General features: G+C 39.5%; 1 protein-coding gene across 3 annotated transcripts in view; it reads left to right on the plus strand.

Annotated features, from left to right (window-relative positions):
- Prps2 (phosphoribosyl pyrophosphate synthetase 2) overlaps window positions 1-8,385 on the plus strand; it is a 39,797-nt gene extending 31,412 nt beyond the window's left edge. For all 3 annotated transcript variants that reach the window (XM_034485752.2, XM_034485751.2, XM_034485753.2), the window contains exons 5-7: window positions 2,067-2,240; window positions 3,408-3,567; window positions 5,722-8,385. In XM_034485752.2, coding sequence (XP_034341643.1) covers window positions 2,067-2,240; window positions 3,408-3,567; window positions 5,722-5,814 — 427 coding nt within the window. In that variant the 3' untranslated portion in view covers window positions 5,815-8,385. The remainder of the gene's footprint in view (window positions 1-2,066; window positions 2,241-3,407; window positions 3,568-5,721) is intronic.
- The last annotated feature ends 17,945 nt before the right edge of the window (window positions 8,386-26,330 follow it).

A 26,330-nucleotide genomic window follows, 5' to 3' on the forward strand; every position in this document is an offset into this window, starting at 1 on the left:
GCAGGATACTCCACATTCTTGTCTGATTTGGTCATATTGGGTAAAAGGTGTTGAGGCTGAGAGAATTATGGCTGAATAAGCTGTATAGAGTTCCATAGGTTCTAGCAATTCATCTCTCAGATTAATGCTCAGAAGATCTGAAGAAAGAGGCTCATCTATTCATACACTAAATACATAGCCCCACAATTAATAGGTATGGGGTTTCCTTTTGCTTTTGTGACATGTTTTGGAACCAGACAGATGTTAATAGTTGTGTATTATTGTGAATATATTTAATGCTGTTGTTAAACATACATATGATATATATCATATTTTACTACTATTTTCAAAACTACTAGTCATGTTGAATATCTTCAGACTTGAAGCATAGTAACCTGAGTGGAGTACTAACATTGTGTGAGTCATGCTGCCGTCTCAGTCACAGAAAGTGAGTTTTCTCAGACAGTTGTCTACTTACTTTGTCCCGATGCAATCACATACACATTTTTTTTTTTTTTTGGTTGTCATCTGAGGTCGACATGATGCACAATATTCTTTTCTGTATGAATATCCTCCATGGCAAGGGAGTAAACCTGGGACCACGTTTTAAACAATAAAACAAGGAAAGTCTCAATGTCACGTTGTACTGATGCACTGTTTCAAAAGAGGTTTCGTCATCTGAGTGTATTTTTCTCAGACAAACCCAAAATGTCACGGACTCGCTCCCTACCCTGACTTCCCGTTCTCTTTCTCATGCGTGCTCAGGTTTTCCTGAGTTGGCAACAATGAACAGTCACATTGGATGGCAGAGGAACTAGATTCAGGCAGACGTGTGCAAACTTCCGACACTGTAACCCTCTGTTGTCATGTGGAAAGCTTTCATTTGAGAACCTGCAATCGAGGTTTATTTTTAAATCTCATTTTTATATTGTTTGATAATGTCATACATCTGTATAATGTGTTTCCATCAAATCCTCACTCCCCTCTCTCACCTCCAGTTTTGCACCTATCCCCCCTCCCCCCCCCCCCGCACATACACTTTTCCTTTCCAACTTCATATGTTATTTTAAAACTTGAAAAATGGCTTAGAAGTTAAGAACACTGATTCCTTTTCCAGAGGACCCAGGTTTGATTCCTAACCCCTACATGGTAACTAATTCACAGCCATCTGTCACAGTTACAGGAGATCCAACACTCTCTTCAGGATTCCATGGACACTGTATACACGTAGTGCACCAGGCTAAACATCCATGCATATGAAACAAAAGTAAACTTTAAAAAAAAAATTCATGTTTCGAGTAAGTTTACAATTTTGCATTGGGCCTCATTCATAGTTGTCCTTGGCTACACATAACCTACAGACTTCAGGTTGAGTACATATGGGTAGAATCTCATTAGAATCTCATTAGGCCTCAATGATGCCTCTTTTCACAAGCTTACAGATTGCCTGGATATACCAAAGACTTTTGTCCCTAATTTGGTTCTAGAAACCAAAAAAATGTTTAAGTTCTAAGCACCTTGTCTTAAATTGTGCCTGTGAGTTTTAAACAAACTCCGAAATCCTAACAAATGCTGTATCACTTTCCCAACCAGCAGTCTTACCTAGCTGCCAGGGTGCCCTGACATTTGTGGCAAGTTGCAATAGAGACAGAATTCATCATTAGCCTGTTCTTCCATGTAGATTGTGTGGTGCCTGGTGTCACAAGTGTTCCAATCCTTTTCATTATCATGACTGTGGTTGCTTGCTATGTTTTTCAAAAACAGATTTTATTTTTGTTTTCAGTGCTAGGGATGGAACTCAGGGATTCATAGGTGCTCATGAAAAGTCTGTAACAGAGTTTGTCAGTGAGGGACTGTTCACTAAATAGGCTAGCATGGCTTGCCCACAAGACCCAGGGATCTGCTTGTTTCTGATTCCCCAGTTCTAGGATTACAGGCATGTGCCATCATTCCTGGCTTTTTAAACATGGGTTCTATGAATTGAACCCAGGTCTTATTCTTCCAAGGCAAGTATTTCCAATTGGGCTATTTCCCTAGCCTAGTGCCCAGTAATAAATTCTTAGATGTTCCTTTGCTTCTTTCCACAGGGTTACATCAATTGCAGACAGACTGAATGTGGAATTTGCTTTGATTCACAAAGAGAGAAAGAAAGCAAATGAAGTGGACCGGATGGTTCTCGTGGGTGATGTGAAGGACCGTGTGGCCATCCTGGTGGATGACATGGCTGACACATGTGGTACCATCTGCCATGCTGCAGATAAGTACGTGGGATCGATTGCTTAGAAAGACAAGAAAACATCTCCTTAGGAAAGAAAAACATCCTTTTAAAAGTGTGTGTGTGTGTGTGTGTGTGTGTCCATTGGGAATGCATGTATGCTATGGTACAGTGATGGGTGTCAGAGGATAACTTTGGTGAGTTCATTCTCTCCTTCCACTGTGAATCACAAGGATTGAGCATAGCTTCTCAAGTGTACTTACCCACTAAGCATCCATTATTAGAAATTTAGCCTATTTTTCTTAATTATTGCTGATGAATTGACACTAGTATTTTAGGCCAAAGGAGACAAACACCACTACGACCAAAAACCCATGGGCTTTTTTATTTTTCAGGTTGGACTTTCTGGTCATTTTTGAAAGAGCCAGAGAAAGTGCTTCCCTAGAAATCAGGCCCAGAAAAACAAGATGTTTATTTGTTTCTTTCCACCCTTGCTTTCTTCAGCTCAAGCTTTGGGCTAGCCTTATAGCTCATGTGTCTTTTCAAAGACTACAAAGCCTTAGAAGTCTAAGAGCTTCACCCACTCCCTTGGCCATGCATGGCTGTGGGACACAGCTTGAGATGCTCTCACTGTCTCACTAGTAATATTCTGACTTGATTAATTATCATATGTTTTGACACTATTGGTTAAAATCAGTGGTTCTCAACATGGGACAGTTGGTTCCCTAAACAGTATTTGACAGTGTCTAAAGATGTCAATGGGTGTCATGTTTAAGGACATGGGAGTGTTGCTAGTATGTGGACCAAAGATGCAACTGAATTTTCCTACAATAGACAAGATAGCCAGCCCCATATGACAAAAAAATATATATATATAGATATAAGTGTCAGGGTTGATAATCTTTGATTTAACTGAATACAAAGCATTTTGCTAGCAGATACATTTAAAAGATTATATTTTGGGATAATAAATACAAATGGATTTTGTCCCATCCTTTCTTTTATAGGACACACTTTTTGCTTGTAATATTGAGTCAAGGTAGAATATTTTAAGAATATTTAGATATTTGTGGATACCTAGTTCTTTTGAGATGGGACCTTTCTCAGTAGCTCTGGCTTGTTTTGAACTCACAGTCTTCCTGTCTTGGCCTCCCTAGTGCTAGGGTTACAGGTGTACCCTATGTTTTATAACATATTGTCTTTTATTGTGCAGGTTACTCTCAGCTGGTGCCACCAAAGTTTATGCTATCCTTACCCATGGAATCTTCTCTGGGCCCGCTATTTCCAGAATAAATAATGCTGCCTTTGAAGCTGTTGTTGTCACCAACACAATTCCACAAGAGGACAAAATGAAACACTGCTCCAAAATTCAGGTACTATGTATACCCCCAGGCAGATGCATCAAGGCACCTGCTTCAGACCTTTCAATACTATCCAGCCTTCTGTTTGCTAAGACAGATGCTAGTAGAGACTGAAGTTTCTCATCGCAATGGAATATTAGTCATATTAGATCAGAAAGACGAGAATCGAGAGGTGAATGGTCACTATTTGGAAATAGCAAATGAAAAAAAATGAGGGAAGGCAGGCAGACAGGAAAGAAGGAAATGGAGCAGAAAGGAGGCTGGGATGGAATGCTGTTGATAGAGTGTTTGCATAGCATGTACGAGTCTGGGTGTTTCAGCCTCAACACCAAATAAAGTAGTCATGGTGATGCATACCTTATAATGTCTGCACTCAAGGAGGTGGATATAAGAAAGATCAAGCACTCAAAGTCATCCTCAACTTCAACGGCATCCTAGGAGAGATGAGGCATTATCTCTACAAACAAAATAAAAAATAAAAAAAAAAAAAAAAACAATGTAAAACAGAAACAGGAAATGATCTATGTAGGGTAGTACTTGAAAGGTAGAGGCAGGAGAATCATAAGACCAACCCGGGCTATACATAATCTTGTCTCACAAGCAAGCAAAATGAAATAGCAACTGGCAACAATAGTAGTTGGAGAGAAAGAAAAGAAATAGCAAACGAATACAATCACAATATAAAACAATAAGAGAATGGGGGAAATAGCTTGATGTAGCACTCACCTAGCATGGCCAACAGTGAAAAACAAAGTTAAACATAGACTTATTGTATAGGTCATCAACTTTATCCCTAGGTATATAGTCTCTTGAAAATGGAGTAGGGGCAGGGCAGCCGGCTGGGCTAAGCATATATAGTGACCTACTTTTTCAGGCCCCTCCTGACTATATGGCCACAAACTAGCAGAGTTTCACACCACTGCAGCATCTTTTTCGAACTGATCTTTCAGTGACCCCTGGCCAGTCATTGTGTTCCTAGAAGCCCTGGTCCCTCAGTAAGCATGAGGCACAGTGGTGCTTTTCATGCTTTCTGATCCAGCTGAAAACAAAAACAAAAGCAAAAACAAGAGGTCATTTGAACGAAAGGAAATAAGTTTGAAAGTTGTCAGAATAATGCCTCCTTTAAGTTTGTATGCCTGATCAATAGTACTTGAGTAACTGCTACCCAACAGCCACATCTATCCCACCTCTGTATTTTAAAGTTTTACCGACACAGTCACGTTTCATCTCTGTGGCCTGTGTCTGCCTTTGCACCACAATGAAGAACTGAATGTTTGATGCAGAGATAACCCAAAACTATTAACCTTCTGATATTTTACAAGAAAAGTAGTTTGCTGGCCCCAGGGTTAAATGATGATCATGGTTGTGTTTTTATCATGACAGACACTCAATGTTTTTTTTTTTTTTTTTTTTTTTTTTTTTTTAACAATTCTTGGGGCCAGTGAGATGACTTGACAGATAAAGCACTTAACTGCATAAGCCTAGCCATCTGAGTTTCATCCCTAGAAGCCACTTAAAGGTAGAAAGAGAAAACTGACTCCACAAAATTGTCTTCTGTCATCCATATGCATGCTGTGGTACATGAGTGCCCTCACACACACACAGACATATACACACAGTGGGTGGGGGGAAGAGGAGGGAGGGGAGAGGGAGAGAGAGGGAGAACTAGTGATGGTGATGATGGTAAATAAAAAAATTTTTAAAAATCTTACTGAGATGTAGCCAAGTAAACCGGTAGATTGTGTAAGATTTGCTTTATATTCCATGAAAAACTTTGCCGTGTTTTATAAATGGATGCTGGGATTATAGTCAAAACTTAAGAAATAAAAGGGAAGTTATAACTTAAAAAGAAAAGATTTGCTAAATCTTCTAAATAGAGGAAAAACCTCTGCAAACGAATAAAGAAAGCTAAGTTTTAAACAGCCAGTGTCCCAAGAAGGGACCATCTGTGGGTAAGCACCCCTGAGTGTCCACACTGAAAATTTCCCCAAGAACTGATAGCCAAAGCCCACAGTTGTTTGTCATTCCCTAAAGAAATGGCTCAAGGAGGTTTGACCAAAACACACCGTCTGTGTGCTGCAAAAGACATTTGTAGGCTTTCTGGCTTTTCAGCTTTTAAAGAAATAGAACTCACTCCTGTCTTGTGTTTTTCCCCTTGCTATTCAGGTGATTGACATTTCAATGATCCTGGCTGAGGCCATTCGAAGAACCCACAATGGAGAATCTGTGTCCTATCTGTTCAGCCATGTCCCACTGTAGTCTGGGTTGGAATATTGAAGGTGGAGCAAACCTCCTACAACTTCTTACTGTCTTTGTCTGCCTGCTGTTTTAGCATTAGGACTCAGCAATTCTAGGATGATCACTGGCAAAAAAACATCTGATCTATGTACACCCTGAGAGTCCTCTGTCTCTCCTAAAGCTCAAGACTACTACTTTCCAGTTCTGGGGGAGGGCAGAGGAAGGTGGTGGTTATTTGGTCTTTAAATGAACTGATATCAATGAGAAATAATTATTCCCTCATTTCTTTTTTGGTACTTTGAGGCAACAACTTTTAAGCCTAAAATCCCATTGTGGAAATTTGTCATACATATATTTTGAGGTTGCCAAAGCTGACTTCAAATGAAAGCCGCCTGTGTAAATATATAATAACGCCTGCGGGTGTTTGGGGAAAATTCTAAATAGCCTTTACTTCAGAGAGAACCTTGGAAAATTTATACTATCATGAATTTTGAAAATTTTTTTAAATGGTAACTAGGTTTATTTTATTGCCCTTTATCAGGACTGAATTTTATTGAGCCTAAGATAGTCATTGACATACTGGCTTTTCTTAGTAGATATTAGACATATTGAAGACAATATAAGACTGTTATCATTTTTAATTGCCACTTTGAAGATATGTCATAACTGTCAACTTACCTGAAACTCTCAAATTATGATCACTAATCACTGTGATTTGGATACCATTTCAGGATGTAGTCAGTCAGTTTGTGGCCACATTGATGTACAGCTTTGTTTATCCCGGGGGAATTACTCTTTAAGATGCAGCTCATCTCTATGCATTTTCCCCAATATCTTTTTGTAGTTGTCCACCAAAAGAAAGACTCCTTGAACTCCCCTCCCATTTTTAGGCTGATTATTATTTTATTTTTTCACGTACACAAAATGGGGAAGTTTTAAGGGTGCCACCAAATGTACTTATTCAAACCCTGCATAATTGACCTTGAGTTAAATATTCTTTGGCCCTATGTCATCAGAAGTACTAAATCTCTAATGACTGGTTATTGTCTCTAAGGCTGCTATAAAATGTAGATAGGATAGGGTTGCAAAAACAGTGGATGCAAAAGTAAATAGCCATTCCAGTAACATAATCTTCGAAGAAATGGTTCAAAAAGCATTGTGAAGAATCTCGTGAGGGATGGCATTCTTGATAAAACGATCTTTTAGTGAAGTGTGGAGGTCCTTGCCCATAATCCCAGCACTTTAAAACTAAAGCGGGAAGAGTATCACAAGTTGAAAGTCCAGCCTAAGCTACACAGTGTGTTCCAGATCAGCTTGGGTTGCAGCGTTGAGACTGTGTGTCATAAAACTAAAACAAAACAAACAAAAGGCAGTTCTCTATAGCGTCAGTAAAAGTGGACAATTTGTCCTATCCGTTTTCCTTCTCACAAAGAAGAGGATTTGCCTGTGTACCTAAATCTTAGGAATGCTAAAAAAATATATAAAAGTTCCCCCCCCCCTAAGTATTATAGATAAATTCCCAGCCCTAAATTCTGCAGGTAGAAAATCCTATCCATCTGAGTAGCACACTCAACCAGCACTCTCGAACATGAGAAGTCAGAGGAGTAGAAGTCAAATCAATGTTACAAAGTACAATTTATGTTATTACAGAAACTGGCATTTTGTTAATACCTTATTTGTAACTGTTCTAAAGAAAGTGGTCCCCATCACCTGGGATGCTCAGCTCTGTGGTACAGTCTGTCTGTGCAGTCTTGGCTAGACATGTGTCAAAACTTGTTTGATTCGATGCAACTGTTACTTTTGATAAATGTGTGATGTCTGTATTTCTTGGGTTTTCTGGCTGTGCCGAAGACATCCTCGTGCACACCCACATGGAGATAGCTTGGTGTGTGTGTGTGTGTGTGTGTGTGTGTGTGTGTGTGTGTGTGTGTGTGTACATGTCCCAAATCGTTGGCATGACAAAAGCCAGTTGCTAATCATTTTATCTAAGATATTTAAAGCTTAATGGTGTACAGTGGATCTTAAAATAATAATCTTAAGATTTAAAACCCTGCCAGAAAAATCTACCTGGCTGTCCTCTGAATTTGAGAACCAATGGTTTCTGTCCTTATGTGGCCTGAGTTAGTATTTTAAAGTACCTCTGAATACATTTGTGAACTAATTAGACTGAACTGAGCCTTATACAGTGGAAATACGGTTTTAAATATTGATGGTTTCAGTTTGGCTAAAATGACAAACAAAGGCTGCCTCATGAGCAGAACTTTCATGTTCCTTGCTGCTTGTGGTAAATAAATGTAACGGGAATCACCAAATAGATTGGCTCTTTCCAACTCTATAAAAGGAGAGTATGTTAGGCATATCTAGCCAAAAAAGGGAGCCAGGAAAATGTGAATATACAAAAGTTGTTTCACCTCCACCTTAATTGTATTAGTCAACTGATAGATGTTCATATGCTAACTTTCCTTTGTGAGATACAATGTCGACTAAATTCAGGAATATATTCCTTGCAATGCTTGCCCTGGTTTTAGAGACTAGAGAATTTTGAGATCCGATGGCATTTACTATGACATTTCAATAAAATCATGCTGACTACTTTGTTTCATAGTTTCATCATTTTGAAATTCTGTTTTTGATGAAATGATCTGCTGATGAAGTGCCTGAGAATGTTTGTTACTACTATGTGATAACAACCCAGTTTGCAAAAGGAAAGCCAAAAGTAATTAAAATGTCCTCTTCACCATTTTGAAGCCTTTTTTGTGAAGGACTTATTAGCTATCTTCTCTCACAAGGCATCATAGCTGTTCCACCGGACACATCCAAATTGATCATTCTAGAGATTACCATTCAAACGAAAGACCAGGAGTGGGGAGATGGTACCCATTGCCAAGCTGACCTGAGTTCAGTCCCTGGAACCCAAATGGTGGAAGGAGAGAGTTGTCTCTGACCACCACATGGAAATGTGGCACACAAATGCCCACTCCCCCCCCCACACACATATCCATACATGGCTACTGTGTATTATATACCACTACAGTATATTATACATCAAAGTAGAGAAATTCACTATCCATCTATTAGAGCAGTCCAAACTTAAGTAGAAACTGCATAGAAAGTTATCCATGTGCTTTGTTGTAAAGGATGCCCAAAAGGGTTCCTGCCCTTTTAAAGCACACTTCCTTCACCCCCGTTAGGTGATGCTTTAAATTTTGCTTCTGGGAACAAAATAATTGCATGTATGTGCTGTGAAAGTGAAATCCAAAGGCCTTAAAAATCAGACAACCAGGCATGGGGAGAGGGGGCACTTGCCTTTACTCCCAGCACTCAATAGGGGATGGCAGATGGATCTCTGTAAGTTCAAGGCCAGATTGATCTACCAAACAAATAAAACCACTATGCAATATAAAGAACTGCCACCAGGTCTGTGAGGAAAGAACACCATAGGGTTACTTAAGAGAAGTGCTGCTAAAGAGAGGAGGAAACAAAACCAGCTTTACAGTGGTACCCAATCATATGCTGCCACATCTTGGAAGTGTTTCATTCCTTATAGAAGTCCCCTCTAATCTACCCATGAACTCCAGGCATCAGGCCAAATGGGGAAAAGATAGTTGAAGTCTGAGAAATTTAGAGCATTGAATCTAGTCAGGGGCTCACACAAGGGACCACTGCTACAGGTGGTAATTTTCCATGGAATTTTCCAGAATGCAATCTTTATTTTCCAGCAGAGACTGTGTACTTCATGGTGTGTTTGAAGGAGGGTAGCCAGTGTAGATGGGGGGTTCGAGTACAAACATGACCATATCCTTCATCTAAATTGTGTGTATAGAACTGATCAGCTTATGGACCTTGTGGGGCTTGGGAGATGACTCAGCACTTAAGACTCCTTGATATGCAAATATGAGGTCCCAAGATGGGTTCCTTCCAGTCTTCCTGAGCACTGAGCAGATCTTGGGCTTCAGCTCTGCACCCAATCTCAAAAAGCTCAGAGGAGGCAGGCTCCCAGGAGCTCTAACCCAGGCAGTATCTTAGGTAAGGAGACAGCAACACTAGTCCCAAACAGGATGTAATTAGGATCCAGGAATTCACTGGGGAACTGGTTTCTTCCAGTCTGTGCCCCAGAACTGAGCACATCTTGGGCCTCAGCTCTAACCCCAGCAGCAACACATCAGTCAAACAGTTTTGACACAACCAAGATAATAGGAAAGACAGGCTCCAGTCAGAGACAGGGAAGGTAGCACTAAGAAGATCCAGATGTCAAAAGGCAAGCTCAAGAACATGAGCATCAGTAACCCAGGGTACTTGGCATCATCAGAACCTAGGTTCTTTCACAATAAAAAGTGCTGAGTTCCCCATATCACCAGGAAAGCAAGATTCAGATTTAAAATCACTTCTAATGATGATGATAGAGGACTTTAAGAAGGACATAAATAACACTCTCAAAGAAATTGAGGAGAATACAGGTAAAGAGATAGAAGACCTTAAAGAGGAAACACAAAAATCCCTTAAACAATTACAAGAGAACACAACCAAACAAGTGAAGGAATTGAACAAAACCATCCAGGACATAAAAATGGAAGTAGAAACAATAAAGAAATCACAAAGGGAGACTATCCTGGAGATAGAAAACCTAAGAAAGAAATCAGGAGTCATAGACGCAAAGCATCACCAACAGAATAAAAAAAAAAAAAAATAGAAGAGAGAATCTAAGGTGCAGATGATACCATAGAAAATATTGACACAACTGTCAAAGAAAACACAAAATGCAAAAAGTTATTAAAAACAAAATATCCAGGAAATCCAGGATACAATGAGAAGACCAAACCTAAGGATAATAGGTATAGAAGAAAGTGAAGATTCCCAACTTTAAGGGCTAATAAATATCTTCAACAAAATTATAGAAGAAAACTTCCCTAACCTAAAGAACAAGATGCCTATGAATATACAAAAAGCCTATAGAATGCTAGACTAGACCAGAAAAGAAATACCTCCCATCACATAATAATCAAAACACCAAATGCACAAAACAAAGAAAGAATATTAAATGCAGTAAGGGAAAAAGGCCAAGTAACATATAAAGGCAGACCCATCAGAATTACACCAGACTTCTCGCCAGATACTATAAAAGTGAGAAGATCCTGGACAGATGTCATACAGACCCTAAGAGAACACAAATACCAGCCTAGGCTACTATACCCAGCAAAACTCACAATTACCATAGATGGAGAAACCAAGATATTCCATGACAAAACCGAATTTGCACAATATCTTTCCACAAACCCAACACTACAAAGGATAATAGAAGGAAAGCTCCAATACAAGGAGGGAAATTATACCCTAGAAAGAGCAAGAAAGTAATCCTCCAACAAATCCGAAAGAAAATAGCCACACAAACAATGCCACCCTTAATAACAAAAGTAACAGGAAGCAACAATCACTGTTCCTTAATAACTCTTAACATCAATGGACTCAGTTCCCCAGTAAAAAGACATAGACTAATAGACTGGATACATAAACAGGACCCAGCATTTTGTTGCATACAGGAAATCCAATTCAGTGACAAAGACAGACACTACCTTAGAGTAAAAGGCTGGAAAACAAATTTTCAAGCAAATGGTCCTAAGAAAAAAGCTGGAGTAGCCATTCTAATATAGAATAAAATCAACTTTCAACTTAAAACTTATCAAAAAGGATAAGGAAGGACATTTCATACTTGTCAAAGGAAAAGTCAACCAACATGAACTCTCAATTCTGAACATCTATGTGCCAAATATAAGAGCACCCACTTTCATAAAAACCTTACTAAAGCTCAAAGCACACATTGTACCTCACACAATAATAGTGGGGGACTTCAACACCACACTATCAACAATGGACAGATCATGGAAATAGAAACTAAACAGATATACAGTGAAACTAACAGAAGTTATGAACCAAATGGATTTAACAGATATCTATAGAAAATTTCATCCTAAAACAACAGAATATACCGTTTTCTCAGCACCTCACGGTACATTCTCCAAAATAGACCATATAATTGGTCATAAAACAGGCCTCAACAGATACAAGAAAATTGAAATAACCCCATGCATCCTAACAGATCACCATGGACTAAGGCTGGTATTCAATAATGACAAAAACAATGGAAAGCCCACATTGACATGGAAACTGAACAACACTCTACTCAATGATATTGTGGTCAGGGAAGAAAGAAAGAAAGAAATTAAAGACTTTTTAGAATTTAATGAAAATGAAGACACATCATACCAAAACTTGTGGGACACAATGAAAGCAGTGCTAAGAGGGAAACTCATACCTCTAAGTGCTTACAAAAAGAAACTGGAGAAAGCATACACTAACAGTTTGACAGCACACTTGAAAGCTCTAGAACAGAAAGAAGCAAACACACCAAACAGGAGTAGATAGCAGGAAATAATCAAACACAAAGCTGAAATCAACCAAGTAGAAACAAAAAGAACTATAGAAAGAATCAATAAAACCAGGAGCTGGTTCATTGAGAAAATCAACAAGATAGGTAAACCCTTAGCCAGACTAATCAGAGGGAAGAGAGACAACATCCAAATTAATAAAATCAGAACTGAAAAGGGTGACATAACAGAAAGCGAGGAAATTCAAAAAATCATCAGATCCTACTACAAAAAGCCTATACTCAACAAAATTAAAAACTCTACATGAAATGGATGATTTTCTAGACAAATACTAGTTACCAAAGTTAAATCTGGCCCAGATAAATTAATTAAACAGTCCCATAACCCCAAAAGAAATAGAAGCAGTCATTAAAAGTCTCCCCACCAAAAAAAAAAAAAAGTCTGGGACCAGACAGTTTTAGTGCACAGTTCTATCAGACCTTCAAAGAAGACTTAATACAAATTCTCAATAAAATGTTCCACAAAATAGAAACCGAAGGAACACTACCCAATTCATTCTATGAAGCTACAATCATTCTCATACCTAATCCACACAAAGACCCAACAAAGAAAGAGAACTTCAGATCAATCTCGCTTATGAATATCGATGCAAAAACACACAATAAAATTCTCACAAACCAAATCCAAGAAGACATCAAAATAATTAGCCTTCATGATCAAGAAGGCTTTATCCCAGGAATGCAGGGATGGTTCAATATTTGGAAATCTATCTATGTAATCCACTATATAAACAAACTCAAAGGAAGAAAAACCCCACATTTTCATCTCACTAGATGCTGAAAAAGCATTTGACAAAATTTAACATCCCTTCATAATAAAAGTCTTGGAAAGATCAGGAATCCAAGGACCATATATAAACATAGTAAAAGCAATATACAACAAACCAGTAGCCAACATCAAACTAAATGGAGAGAAACTTGAAACAATCCCATTAAATCAGGAACTAGACAAGGCTGCCCACTCTCTCCCTACCTATTCAATATAGTACTGGAAGTCCTAGCTAGAGCAATTAGGAAACAAAAGGGGGTCAAAGGGGTACAAGTAGGAAAGGAAGAAGTCATAATTTCACTCTTTGCAGATGATAAGATAGTATATTTAAGTGACCCCAAAACTCCCACCAGAGAACTCCTAAACTTGATAAACAACTTTAGCAAAGTGGCTGGATAGACAATTAAATCAAACAAATCAGTAGGCTTCCTCTACTAGAAGGGTAAACAGGCTGAGAAAGAGATTAGGGAAATGACACCATTCACAATAGTCACAAATAATATAAAATACCTTGGAGTGAATCTAATCAAGCAAGTAAAAGATCTGTATGACAAGAACTTCAAGTCCCTGAAGAAAGATATCAAAGCAGATCTCAGAAGATGGAAAGATCTGCCATGCACATGGTTTAGAAGGATGAATATAGTAAAAATGGCTGCCTTGCTGAGAGCAATCTACCGATTTAATACAATCCCCATCAAAATTCCCACTCAATTCTTCACAGAAATAGAAAGAGGAATTCTCAAATTCATTTGGATAGCTAAAACTATTCTTAACAATAAAAGAACTTCTGGGGGAATCACCATACCTGATTTCAAGCTGTACTAGAAAGCAATAGCGATTAAAAAAAAAAAAACTGCATGGAATTGGTACAGAGACAGGCAGGAAGATCAAGGGAATAGAATAGAATAGAATAGAATAGAATAGAATAGAATAGAATAGAATACCCAGAAACGAACCCCTATACCTGTGGTCACTTGATCTTTTGACAAAGGAGCTAAAACCATCCAGTGGAAAAAAGACAGCATTTTGAACTAATGGTGCTGGTTCAACTGGAGGTCAGCATATAGAAGAATGCAAATTGATCCGTATTTATCCCCTTGGACAAAGCTCAAGTTCAAGTGGATCAAGGACCTCCACATAAAACCGGATACACTGAATCTAATAGAAGAATAAATGGGGAAAAGCCTCAAACACATGGGCATAGGGGAAAAGTTTCTGAAGAGAACACCAATGACTTATGCTCTAAGATCAAGAATTGACAAATGGGACTTCATAAAATTGTAAAGCTTCTATAAAGCAAAGGACATCTTTAATAGGATAAAGCGGCAACTAACAGATTGGGAAAAGATCTTTACCAATCCTACATCTGATAGAGGGCTAATATCCAAGGTATACAAAGAACTGAAGAAATTGGACTCTAGACAATCAAATAACCCTATTAAAATGGGATATAGAGCTAAACAAAGAATTCTCAACTAAGGAAACTCAAATGGCAGAGCAGCATCTAAAGAAATGTTCAACATCCTTAGTCATCAGGGAAATGCAAATCAAAACAACCCTGAGATTCCACCTCACACTAGTCAGAATGGCTAAGATCAAAATCTCAGGTGACAGCAGATGCTGGCGAGGATGTGGAGAAACAGGAACACTCCTCCATTGTTGGTGGGGTTGTAAGCTGGTACAACCACTATGTAAATCAGTCTGGTGGTTCCTCAGGAAACTGAACATAGTATTACCTGAGGACCCAGCTATACCACTCCAGGGCATATACCCAGAAGATTCTCCAACATACAACAAGGACACATGCTCCACTATGTTCATAGCTGCCTTATTTATAATAGCCAGAAGCTGGAAAGAACCCAGATGTCCTTCAACATAGGAATGGATACAGAAAACTTAATACATTTACACAATGGAGTACTACTCAGCAAATGGATAGAACTAGAAAATATCATCCTGAGTGAGGTAACCCAGTCACAAAAGAACACACATGGTATGCACTCACTGATAGGTGTATATTAGTCCAAAAGCTCACAATACCTAAGAAACAATACGTAGATTACATGAAGGTCAAGAAGAAGCAAGAAGACCAAAGTGTGAGTGCTTTGGTCCTTCTTAGAAGGAGTATCAAAATACTCAACCAGAGCTCCCAGGGTCTACACCTCCAGACTGGGAACACAAAGGGAGGGACTCATGGCTCCACCTGTATAGGTAGTCGAGGATGTCAGGCGTCAATATAAGAAAAGAGCCTTGGTCCCTGAAAGTTTGAATTCCTTAGTGTTGGGGAATTTGAGAGCAGGGAGGTGGGAATGGGTGGATGGTGGGAGCATATCCTCATAGAAGTAGGAGGAGGAGGGATAAGGGGTTTGGGGGGGGGGAATGGGAGAAGGGATAACATTGAAAGGTAAATAAGTAAAATATCCCATTAAAAACAGATAATGGGTCTGGCAATTGTAGTTGAGCAGTCGAGACTTTTTGTCAACAATTTATTATGGGGTTTTGCATAATCCTCAAGGACAAGGTATTGTGGAAGAGGCTCATGTAACTTTAAAAAGATTGGTGAGACATACTGTATGCCGACCTGTGAGCTTGCTGAGTGCCCTGACAAGGGTGACTGGGGAATTGTATTGGACATGTGTTCCTGACCCACCTTTATTTGACTATATCCCAGATGGGACAAGCTGCCTTGCCTCAAGTTTTTAGACCTTGTGGAATAGAGAATCAAAAAGAAAAATGATAATGTCTCTTATATTTTTCTTAAAGGTGACCAGTTATTAGGATTCAATCATGTACTGGTCTAGAAATCAATCCAATATTGGAAATAACAGTCTACTTTTGGAAGGCTGGATCTGGACATTGTCAGAGACATATTTGGAATTTAGCTGTATATGATGTTATGATAGCAAGAGATAAAGTTGGGACAGGATCTGGATTTCAAACAAGGGTTAGTGCACATTTTAAGGCTCTTTTAATTGTCAAGCTAAAATTGGTTCTGTCTTTTCTACAGTATTTATTGTAAGTTACATTGACTTTACAATTTCCAATTGTGTTAGTGTGTTGAAACCTGGCATGTCTGTTATGAGGGGTCTATCAACCAGTTTTTGTCTTACTGCCATGAGTATTAGAAAACCTTGATTCACTGGAAAAAGCTTGAAAGTGCTGAAAAAGTGAGTTAGGCTTTAAGCAGATGCAAAAGGGTAGCGGGCTTGATTATTGCTGGTATAACAGCTTTAATTTCATTAATTGCTAGTACCACTGCTTCTGCAACAGCATTAACACAAGGATTTAAGACAGCTATTTTTGTTAACCATCTAGCAAAAAAAATGTTATTAATGTATTGAGTATGCAAAAGGATTTATACAGGTATCTGGAAAAGTGAATGATGCTCTACAGCCTATTCAAATTATCTGAAGGATGTTCAGGGTTCAAGAGTTAAGAGCCATCCTAAGTGTCATGACAAATATCCTTGGAGTAGTGTTACTTTTGAAATTTACAATGATTGTCATTATAATTAGAAAAAGGTTTAAAGACACCTGTAGGATATTTGACATAATCCTAATACCTCTCTGGGCGTATTAACTTTGGATAATGAGATTATAAATTTAAAGAATGCTGCTTTGTTGAGCTTTGATGCTTCAGATAATGCTGATAAAATTGTCCATGACCTGAGGTCAGTATTTCTATTTTAGTAAAATCTCAGGAATGGCATATATAGCTTGATCAGGCTAGACTTTCTTGTCCTGGGAATAGTTTTATTCCTGCCCATCGTGTTAAAGCTTGTCTTTAATTATATCAACAGGCTGGCAGCCAAAGTACATGACTTGAAACTGATAATGGGCCCCCAGACAGAGTTATTAATTTAACAGGCTGGCAAGCCAAGGACAGGTAAGATTCTGCACAGAGACTTACCAACCTAAGACATAAGTGCATTGCTTTTGATAATACATATTCCATGACGGGTAAGGAAGGCATTCTTGTCAGAACAACCTAAGACAGGCTCAGTCTTGTTAATGAAATAAAAATGGGTGGAGAGGTGAAGAGCCTTTGGGGCTTCTTGGCAAGAATCTGACATGGGCCAAAGACAAGGAAATGGCCTGCTTGGCAGGAATATGACATTGGCCAAGGACAAGGAAGTAGGCTTCAGGCAGGAACCTGACATTAGGCTAGAACAAAGTAATTTCAGGTAGGAATCTAAATCTTAGGCTACAACAAAGAAGTAATTTCAGGCAGGAATCTAAATATTAGGCTAGAACAAAGAAGTAATTTCAGACAGGAATCTAAATTTTAGGCTAGAACAAGGAAGTAGGCTTCAGAAGTGAAAATGACTTTGGGCTAGGACAGGGAAGTAGGTCATCCCAATAAGCCTTTAGAAACAGTGATCATGGGAGTGTTCATGTAATTGGGTGTAATGCCTTGCTTTTTCTTTGACTATTTGTGTTTATTGTATTGCTTGTTCCTTGACTATTTGCATCTATTGTATTGCTAGACCCTCAACCTAGAACTGACCTTAATACATGCATGTAATCAAAATGGTATAAAAGCATAAAGGAAGAGGGAGTATAGGATACGGGGTTCTAGGGAGGGGAAATGGGGAAAGGGGATGACATCTGTATTGTAAATAAAGAAAATATCCAATAAAAAGGAAAAAAGTCCCAAGGTCAAACTCCTAGCTTGTATATAAGAAGCCAGATGTTGCCACTCAGATGCCTGTAGCTCCCACACTCTGAGGAGTGGATACAGGAAGGTTGATGGGGCTTGTTGGCTGTCAACCTAGCTCCAGATTCAGTAACAGACCCTGTCTTAAAGGAATAAATCAGTGGCAGAGCAGGGCACTCTTTCTCACAGAGATAAATGATCAGTTTATATCCTAATGTTAAATTTTAGAGCAGCCATTGTAACTATATCTTCAAATGGATTGAAGACAGGAAGAAGTAAGACAGTCATTAGTTTAGTGGGTGTTTAGCCTAAAGGGTGATATAACTCCCTTGCCTATAACTGTAGAAGGACTAAGTACTTGGTCTTCTCACAAGCCTCTCTGAGCCAAAGGTAGCACTGAGGCAAATAACAAACAGCTGTATGTAGGAAACACTCCCAGTGGACTGCAGAAAGGCAGGTAGGGATGAATGCCTTGTGACCATGGAGACACTGCTCTGCCAAGGCCTTGTACAAGCTGGTTGTGCTCTAGGCTTCCATCACCATCCTATAAGAGTTGAAAGTGATGTCCAGTTGAGTTCTGTGGCCAAAAGATAAATCAGCTGAACTCAATTTTACATTTTAAGAGAGTGATAAAATGGGAAATGAGAATGTCTGAAAAAGGAAAGCCTTGCGAAGTGCCCTCAACTGGGAATATGGCAAACTGGAGTGTGGTCCTGACAAGCTATAAGCACATTGTGACCTCATGACAAGTGTCTGTACTCCTGTGAGACTTATAATGTCTGTGCAAAACTCATGTAAGGGAAGATCATTACCAATGACCCAGCAATTTTATCATTCTAGGTTTCTTGAAATCGTTGGACCCACTTGTGGGGAGCCAACAGAAGGTGGCTATCATCCTTGCAGCCATCTTGAGCCATATACCCTGACAAGAGACTTGTTTCCAACAGCCTACAGCAGCTGAGCACACTCTGATAACATCTTGTTTTAGATACCCAGGATTTTCCCTTGAGTGTGTGAGACTTAAAGGTGTGAGACTTAAGGGCATGACCTAAAGGTGTGATTTAGAGACAAGACTTAAAGGTGTGACTTAAGGGCATGACTTATATATAAGTATATATATTGTAACATATAGATATAGATATATATCTTATTTAATGTTCTAAAAGTATGAACTGTGGTATGGTTCAGTTGACAAGTGCTTGCCTTGCATGCAGAAAGCCTTGTGTTCAAGCTGTATAAATGCACAGTTGGGTGTGGTGGAACAGGAGACATGCTTGTAATTGGAGGATGTAGGAGACTAATAAAGAGGATAAGAAGTTCAAGGCCAGTTTTGGTTACATAGTGAATTTTAGGTAAGCCTGGGCTACATGAACCCTGTCTCAAAAATTCTAATAACACAACATTTATAAACTGTGTAGTATTATTAAAAAGAAAAAAGTTTCTATATAGCATGTTCAGGAGAGGCAGGGCTACATAGAAAGACCCTGTTTCCAAACAACAACAACAATAATAATTATAATAATAATAAATAAGACAAAGTTTATGGGTTTGTGTGAGTGCCTTCGTGTATGTATTGCATCAACTGCCTGCCTGGTGGCCTTGGAGGCTAGAAGAATCCATCAGATCCCCTGGAACTGGATTTATGAACAGTTGTGAGCTGCTTCATGTGGGTGCTGGGGACTACATCCATGTCTTCAATAAAAGCAGCAACTGCTCTTAACCATTGACCACTTTATCCAGTCCCTGTATAGTGTTCTTTTGCTTTGTTTTTGTTTTCTGAGCAAAGGTCTCAGTATTTAGTGCAGGCTGGGTGTGAAGTAGAGGACTTCCTATCTCTGCTTCCTGAATACTGAGATTGCATAGTGCTCGGCAATGTCCAGCTGAAGCTTCAGGGTCATTGATGTTTACAACCCAACATCCTTCAGAGCATCAGAAACAACAAATCTTAATGCACTAATTCCTTTACAGGGATATTTTAGAAATCCAAAGAGGTGGCTATTAGCTTCATGGCTTCTAATGGACTATGCTTTTCAGTATTCATGTCATTATGGACTGCCTTTCCTTATTGAGTTTGGCCTTGGGTAACAAATAAAGTACTAGTAAGAAGGAGGTAAGCAAAAATTTAGTATGCTGGTACATCAGAGCTTGTTTCTCTTAAAATTCTTGCTGTTAAGATCTAGCCACCATAACAAGAAGTTCAAGTTATACACATTGAAAAAGGAGAAGTAATCACGTAGCCAAAGCAGAACCAGAGTTCTGGCTTCAACAGGCCCATCTCCTTATTTCCCAAACTCCTGAACAAAAGCAATAGATAGAAGCAAAGCCACTTGATTGATAGCCTTATGGGAGAGGGTCTCCAGAAAGACCACAACTGTGACCAACTGAAAAGCTCACAGCACAGCTGCAGCCAACACTGTGGGATTAGGAACAAACGTGTTGTGTTAGGACCCTAAGATTTGTGTTGGTTCTTACACATCAACAGATAAGCAAAATATGACCTTATGCAACATGAGTAGGAGCATCAAATAAGGGAAATAAATCCTTAAACTTCATAACTCATAACTTGACAAACTGCTAAGGTCCCTGTTGATTCCACGACTTGCAGTGACATAGGAATGTGAGCCATTGAATGAAGTCCTGGAAAGAGCTCTCAGCAGTTAAGAGCACACATGGTCTTGCAGCTCGCAGCACCAATGCTAGGTACCTCACAACCTCATGTGACTTCACTTTGCAGGGGCTCCTATTGCTAACTCATGGCCCCACAAGCACTGCACTCATGTGCACAAACCTGACATATGCACATAATGACAAAATTTAAAAGACAGAAGTCTGGCTTATTGATAAATCGATTTTTCTCTAAGAATTGGCTTAGCTTATCCTTCTCGGCAAATTGGGTTTAACAGTAGCTGCCTCTGAGCTATTCTGTTTTGACATTTGCATGGGTGAGGGTACCTCTAATTCCATGGAGTTTTCAACAGGATGAAGACATTGCTTGAAAGGCATGACAAAATTTTCAAAGGGTTGATTCCAACAAACAAGAGTTTATATCTCAGAAGCTCCAAGCCAGAGTGACTCGGGAACTGTGCAGAAGAAACACAAAGTGGAGACAAAACTTCTATAGGATAACCACCAAAATAAAGGAATGCAAGTGCTTGACTGGTTAACATTAGCAAAAGCTCTTGGCTTAATTAGAAATGTATTGACTGCTTCTGATTGAATGAGCTTAAGTTCTCACTTTTAAAATTGTAGTCCCAATGGATCACATCCACATCCATGTTCATGTTAGGAAATTAATTGCAATGTCACTGAGCTTTGGCCCTAAACCCTGATTTTCTTTAATATGTGCATTTTCAAGAAATAGCTAAGTTTCACTTATTATTGTCATTTCATCCCCAAATACCCTTTCTTTGAAACCAAGTCATCTAGCTACTCTATGATTTGTATCAGGGGCCTTCTTTCCAAACACCTGTGCCTTCAGACTCATGTGGTGAACTCCCGTGTGTATTTAGGACCAGCCTTCAGCCCTAAAGAAGATGTGTGTCACATCAATTTGCATGTCCCACCACAGTGTCTTCATAGCACTTTCATTTCTTAGTAAATGGAAACTTAACCAAAGAACTAAGCATCAGGGTACTTCATATTGCAATTTAAAGGAGGCATGGCAAACAAAAGACAAAGTTAATCAGGAGAGTTTAACTTTATAATTCTAAAAACAAAAAAAAAAATACCATACACAAACACTTAGGAAGTTTGTGTTCCTCTTTCATATGCCATTTGCAAAGAGCATCCTCAAGGTTTCTGCAAATCTCTCATATAGAATATTATTGTGTTTTAAATGTCCTAAGGTATATCTAACTAATGAGGTCAAAACTCTGGAACTGTTATGAAAAAAATGTGGTGTGTGTTTGCCTGCATGTTGTGGAGTGAGAGTCTCACATTGTGGATCAGGATGGCTTGGAGTGTACTATGTTAGAAATAGAGTCACCATACCCAGGTCTAATGTTTGTCATCAAACAACTGGCTTATATCATCAGAGAGCAGAAACAACTACAGAAACAGGAGTCTTTAGGAATGGTACCTGCCTGTCTCTCACAGGTTCTCCCAAATCAGGCAAGGTCTACGTGTGTGCTTGTGTGTGTGTGTGTGTGTGTGTGTGTGTGTGTGTCTGTGTGTGTGTGTGTGTGTGTGTGTCTGTGTGTGTGTGTGTGTGTGTGTGTGTGTGTGTGTGTGACAGAGAGAGAGGGAGAAAGAGAGAGAGAGAGGAAGAGAGAATCAGAGAGTGGGAGATAGATATCTATTCGTTGGATCCACTTGAGCAATTCAATTACCAAGTTTATGTAGTTGGCCATCAGTAAAGAATTTCTTCAGCTTTAAGAAAGCATGTATCATAGTAGCTCTTTTCTTTTAAAATAATTTTAATAACATTATATCCTTTCCTCTATCCAACCTCTCTGATGAACCCCTTCTTGTTTCCTCAGATGTTTAACTCCTTTATTTAAAATCATCGTCACATATGGGATGGATCCCCAGGTGGGGCAGTCTCTGCTCCACTCTTTGTCCTGTATTAGACAGGAGCAATTCTGGGTGAAAATTTGGAGATGGATGAGTGGCCCTATCCCTCAACCAGGGGCTGTGCCTAACGTCTGGATATGGTCTCTACAGGTTCTCTCTCTGCTTTGTTGGGTATTTCAGCTAATGTCATCCCTGTTGGGTCCTGGAAGCCTCTTGATTTCCTGGCACCTGGGACTTTCTGGTGGCTACCTCCAGTTCCCCATCCCCCATTGCTACACACCTCTGTTCAATTTCCTGACCCTCTGTACATTTCCCACCCCCAGTCTCCTCCCATACCTGATTCTGCCCTTGCTTTTCCCCTCCCCATCCTCTCTTCCTCCCAAGTCCCTCCCACCCTCTACCTCCCATGATAATTTTGTTCCCCCTTCTAAATAGGACAGACAAACCTATACTTTAGTCTACTTTCTTGAGTTTTATATGGCTTGCGAGTTGTATTGTATATGAAGACATCAAACCCAGACACTATTGCTAATGTCAAGAAGTGCTTGCTGACAGGAGCCTGATACAGCTGTCTACTGAGAGGCTCTGCCAGAGCCTGACCAATACAGGTATGAATGCTTGTAGGCCAACCATTGGACTGAGCATGGGGGTCCCAATGGAGAAGTTAGGGGAAGGACTGAAGGAGCTGAAAAGGTTTGTGACCCCCATGGGAAGAAACAACAATATCAAACAATCAGACCCTTCAGGGCTCCTAGGGACTAAACCACCAAACAAAGAGTACAAATGGAGGGACCCATGGCTCCAGTTGCATATGTAGCAAAGGATGGCCTTATCTGGCATCAATGGGAGGAGAGGCCCTTGGTCCTGTGACGGCTCAATGCCCCAGTGTAGAGGAATGCTCTGTGAGGTGGGAGTGGGTGGGTGGGGGAGCACCCTCATAGAAGCAAGGGAAGGGGGATGGGATAGGGGGTTTGCATAGGGGAAACCGGAAAGGGGGATAACATTTGAAATGTAAATAAATAAAATATCCAATAAAAAGCAAAAAATATAAAATTATCATCACATACACACCTAAATACACAGATACAACATGCTCAGTCTGTGCAATGTTACCTTATATGTATATAATCTCAGAGCTAGCCACTTGGTATTGCATAGCCAATTGGGAGGTTCTTCCCTAGGGGAGACTATTTTTCCCAGTCTTCACATCCCCCCCACCCCAGTTGCCCATAATTTTTTATTTAAAGTAGAGGCTCCACAAGTTTTCCCTCTTTCATATTGATGTCATCATTGTTGTTAGGGTCTTGCTTAGGCATACATGGTGATGAAAATTTATGGGTGTAGTCTCTTTAAAGTCTCTCTCTCTCTCTCTCTCTCTCTCCTCCTCCTCCTCCTCCTCCTCCTCCTCCTCCTCCTCCTCCTCCTCCTCCCTTCCTTCCATTTCCTTTATTATTTCCCCTCCTCCTATTTTCCTTCCTGTCTCCTATTTGAAACAACATCTCACCATGTAGCCCAGGCTAGCCTTGAACTCACAAACCTCCTGCACTGGCATCCTCAGTTCAGGGATGATAGTCATACATTGCCATAATAAGCTTCAGGTAAATTTTACTGAACCACATTGATGTACATTTCTGGACCAAGTAGAAGAGATGGGCGTCATTCAGACCTAGTGCTTTGTCCCTAGACATAACCTTGTTCAGTTAGCACTCTGAGTATGGTTCAATTATGACTTTCCTTCTCATTTTAAACACTTAGATCTAAGCCCATCAAGGTTTTAATTTCTAGATTAAAATATAACCCTCAAATAGCACAGACAGACAAAATGTAGGCTATCCAATTAAATGGAATTTTCAGATAAGCAACAAATACTTTTTATATAGAAATATGTCTCAATTTACTTAATTTAGTCAATTCTACCTAAATTTTTCTTATCTGGGGGCTGTTTCCTAATTATGTTGTATCTACATATACAAGGAAAGAGACTTAGAGAAAACATGAAGCCTTCTAAATAGCAAGAAGCCTATGCTCACAAAAATAAATCTCTCCATTCTCCATCCAATGACTTCCCTTGGGTTAACTCCCCTGCAGAGTATTTGACCAATGATATAGGATCCATCACTCAAACTAGGGGCACCAACTCAATGCTACAGAAGGCTTTCTCTGTGCCTAGATTTTTTGTGCTGTTGTGAACTCTGTCTTCCAGGCATGACATGTCTGCTGCTGTGTTGAAATTAGAGCAGATGTGAGGACCCACATGACATTCTCACAAAATAACCCATTCTTCTTCTCTCATGAGGGAGGGTGTTCAGGGACTACTCAAGGTCCTTCCCTCCTCAATGACCTATAAATGATTAACAGTTGTTAGAGAGAGGGACACTTCTTCATTTCACAAGTTGCTTGTGCTCCAGTAAGAAACCATTCACCCATGTTCCTGTAAACAACCCTACTTACACTCATTCATTCACCAGGGTAGCCTTGCGTTGAGTGGCTGCTTTGGTCTGTCATCAGTGCCCTGTATAAAATGGCTAGACTTTAATACATAGCTTCCCAGGAAAAGTCATGTGAGAGTTGTACTAAGTAGTTTGTGATGCCAACAATAAGAAACTATGCTCTAGTTCCTTTTCTGTTGCTGTGATAAAATGTTATGTCCAATATCAAGTTGTGGGAGGAAAAGGTTTATTTGGCTTAACTTTCCAGGTTGCAGTCTATCATCAAAGGATGACAGAGCAAGAACTCTAGCAGCAATTTGAAGAAAGCTGCTTGTTGGACTCTCTGAGGCTCATGCTTACTTTTCTATATCGTCCAGAAACACCCACCCAGGGAAGGGTGCTGCTTACAGGCCTCTGAGACCTCCAACCTCAGCTAACACTGAAGGTAATGCTCCACAGACATGCTCACAAGCCAATCTTATTTAAGAAATATTCAATTAAAACTTCCTTCTCAGATAACTCTAAGCTGTGTCAAGTTGACACTCAAACTTAACTAGAACACTATCTCTATGTCCATAATAAAGGAAAGATGAATCATATTGTAGGCTGTTCAGGCCAAGGGATATTCTGTGGCTGTGATGAAAGGCTATAGAATGTATAGTATAGATGCTCTCCAGATTGGAGTATAAAAGGAATTTCAACTAAAAAGCCAAGAATGAAACAAAGTACATGCTAACAAATATAGTTTGTAAGGAAAATGGGGATACAACTGTGTCTGAGATGCCTGAGAGCTGGCTCAGTGAGTAACAGTGCTTGCTTTGCAAACATGAAGACGTGAGTTTGAATCTCCAGCCCCTATGTAAAAATTTAGGCACGGCTGTGCATGCTTGTAACTTCAGAATTTCAAGACAGACCAGGCAGGTTCCTAGAGCTCCCTAGCTAGCCAGATAAACTGGAATGGCAAGTTTCAAGTTCAGTGCCTTGTCTCAAGACAATAAGGCAAAGAGAAACTGAGGATAACAACCAATGTCCTGCTCTGACCTCTGGGAAATATGAAAATGGTCATTGCTTTGTATTTACCCAGAAGAGCCATTCAATCCACTGTTCTGTTTCTCTGTGTCTGTCTGTCTGTCTTCTCTCTTTTTAAAAAGAAAATTATTTATTTACTTAAATATTCAATTGATTTATTCGCTATAAATACGTTCTATGATTAGTTTCTACTGAAACAGGCACAGACCAATAGAATAGAATGGGAAACTCAGAAATAAAGCAACATAGCTATGATCACCTGATTTTGGACAAATATATAAAAATTATACTTGAGAGGTTAAAAACAAACAAATAACAGCAACAAAAACTTCTGCATCAATGGTGCTAGGAAAGCTAGATATCAACTTGCAACAGAAGGCAAGGAGATCTCCATGTCTCACACGGTGCAAAGATCAACTCCAAATGGGCCAAAAGGCCTTAATGTAAAAGATGGACTTAAAACTCCTAGAGAAAAAAAAGAGGAGGGAACTCATTTTAAGACATCCTTGTAGTCAAGAACTTTCTGGTCTGGAGAGATGGCAGAGCCATACAAAGGACTGGGTGCTCTTTCAGAAGACCTAGGTTTGATTCCCAGCACCCATGTGTCCCCTTACAATAATTTGTAATTCCAGTTTCCACACTTTCTTCTTGCTTCTGTGGCCACTAGGCAAGCAGGCACTCACTGTACAGGCAGTGTATA

Source organism: Arvicanthis niloticus, chromosome X, assembly GCF_011762505.2.
Source record: "Arvicanthis niloticus isolate mArvNil1 chromosome X, mArvNil1.pat.X, whole genome shotgun sequence".
NCBI lineage: Eukaryota > Metazoa > Chordata > Mammalia > Rodentia > Muridae > Arvicanthis > Arvicanthis niloticus.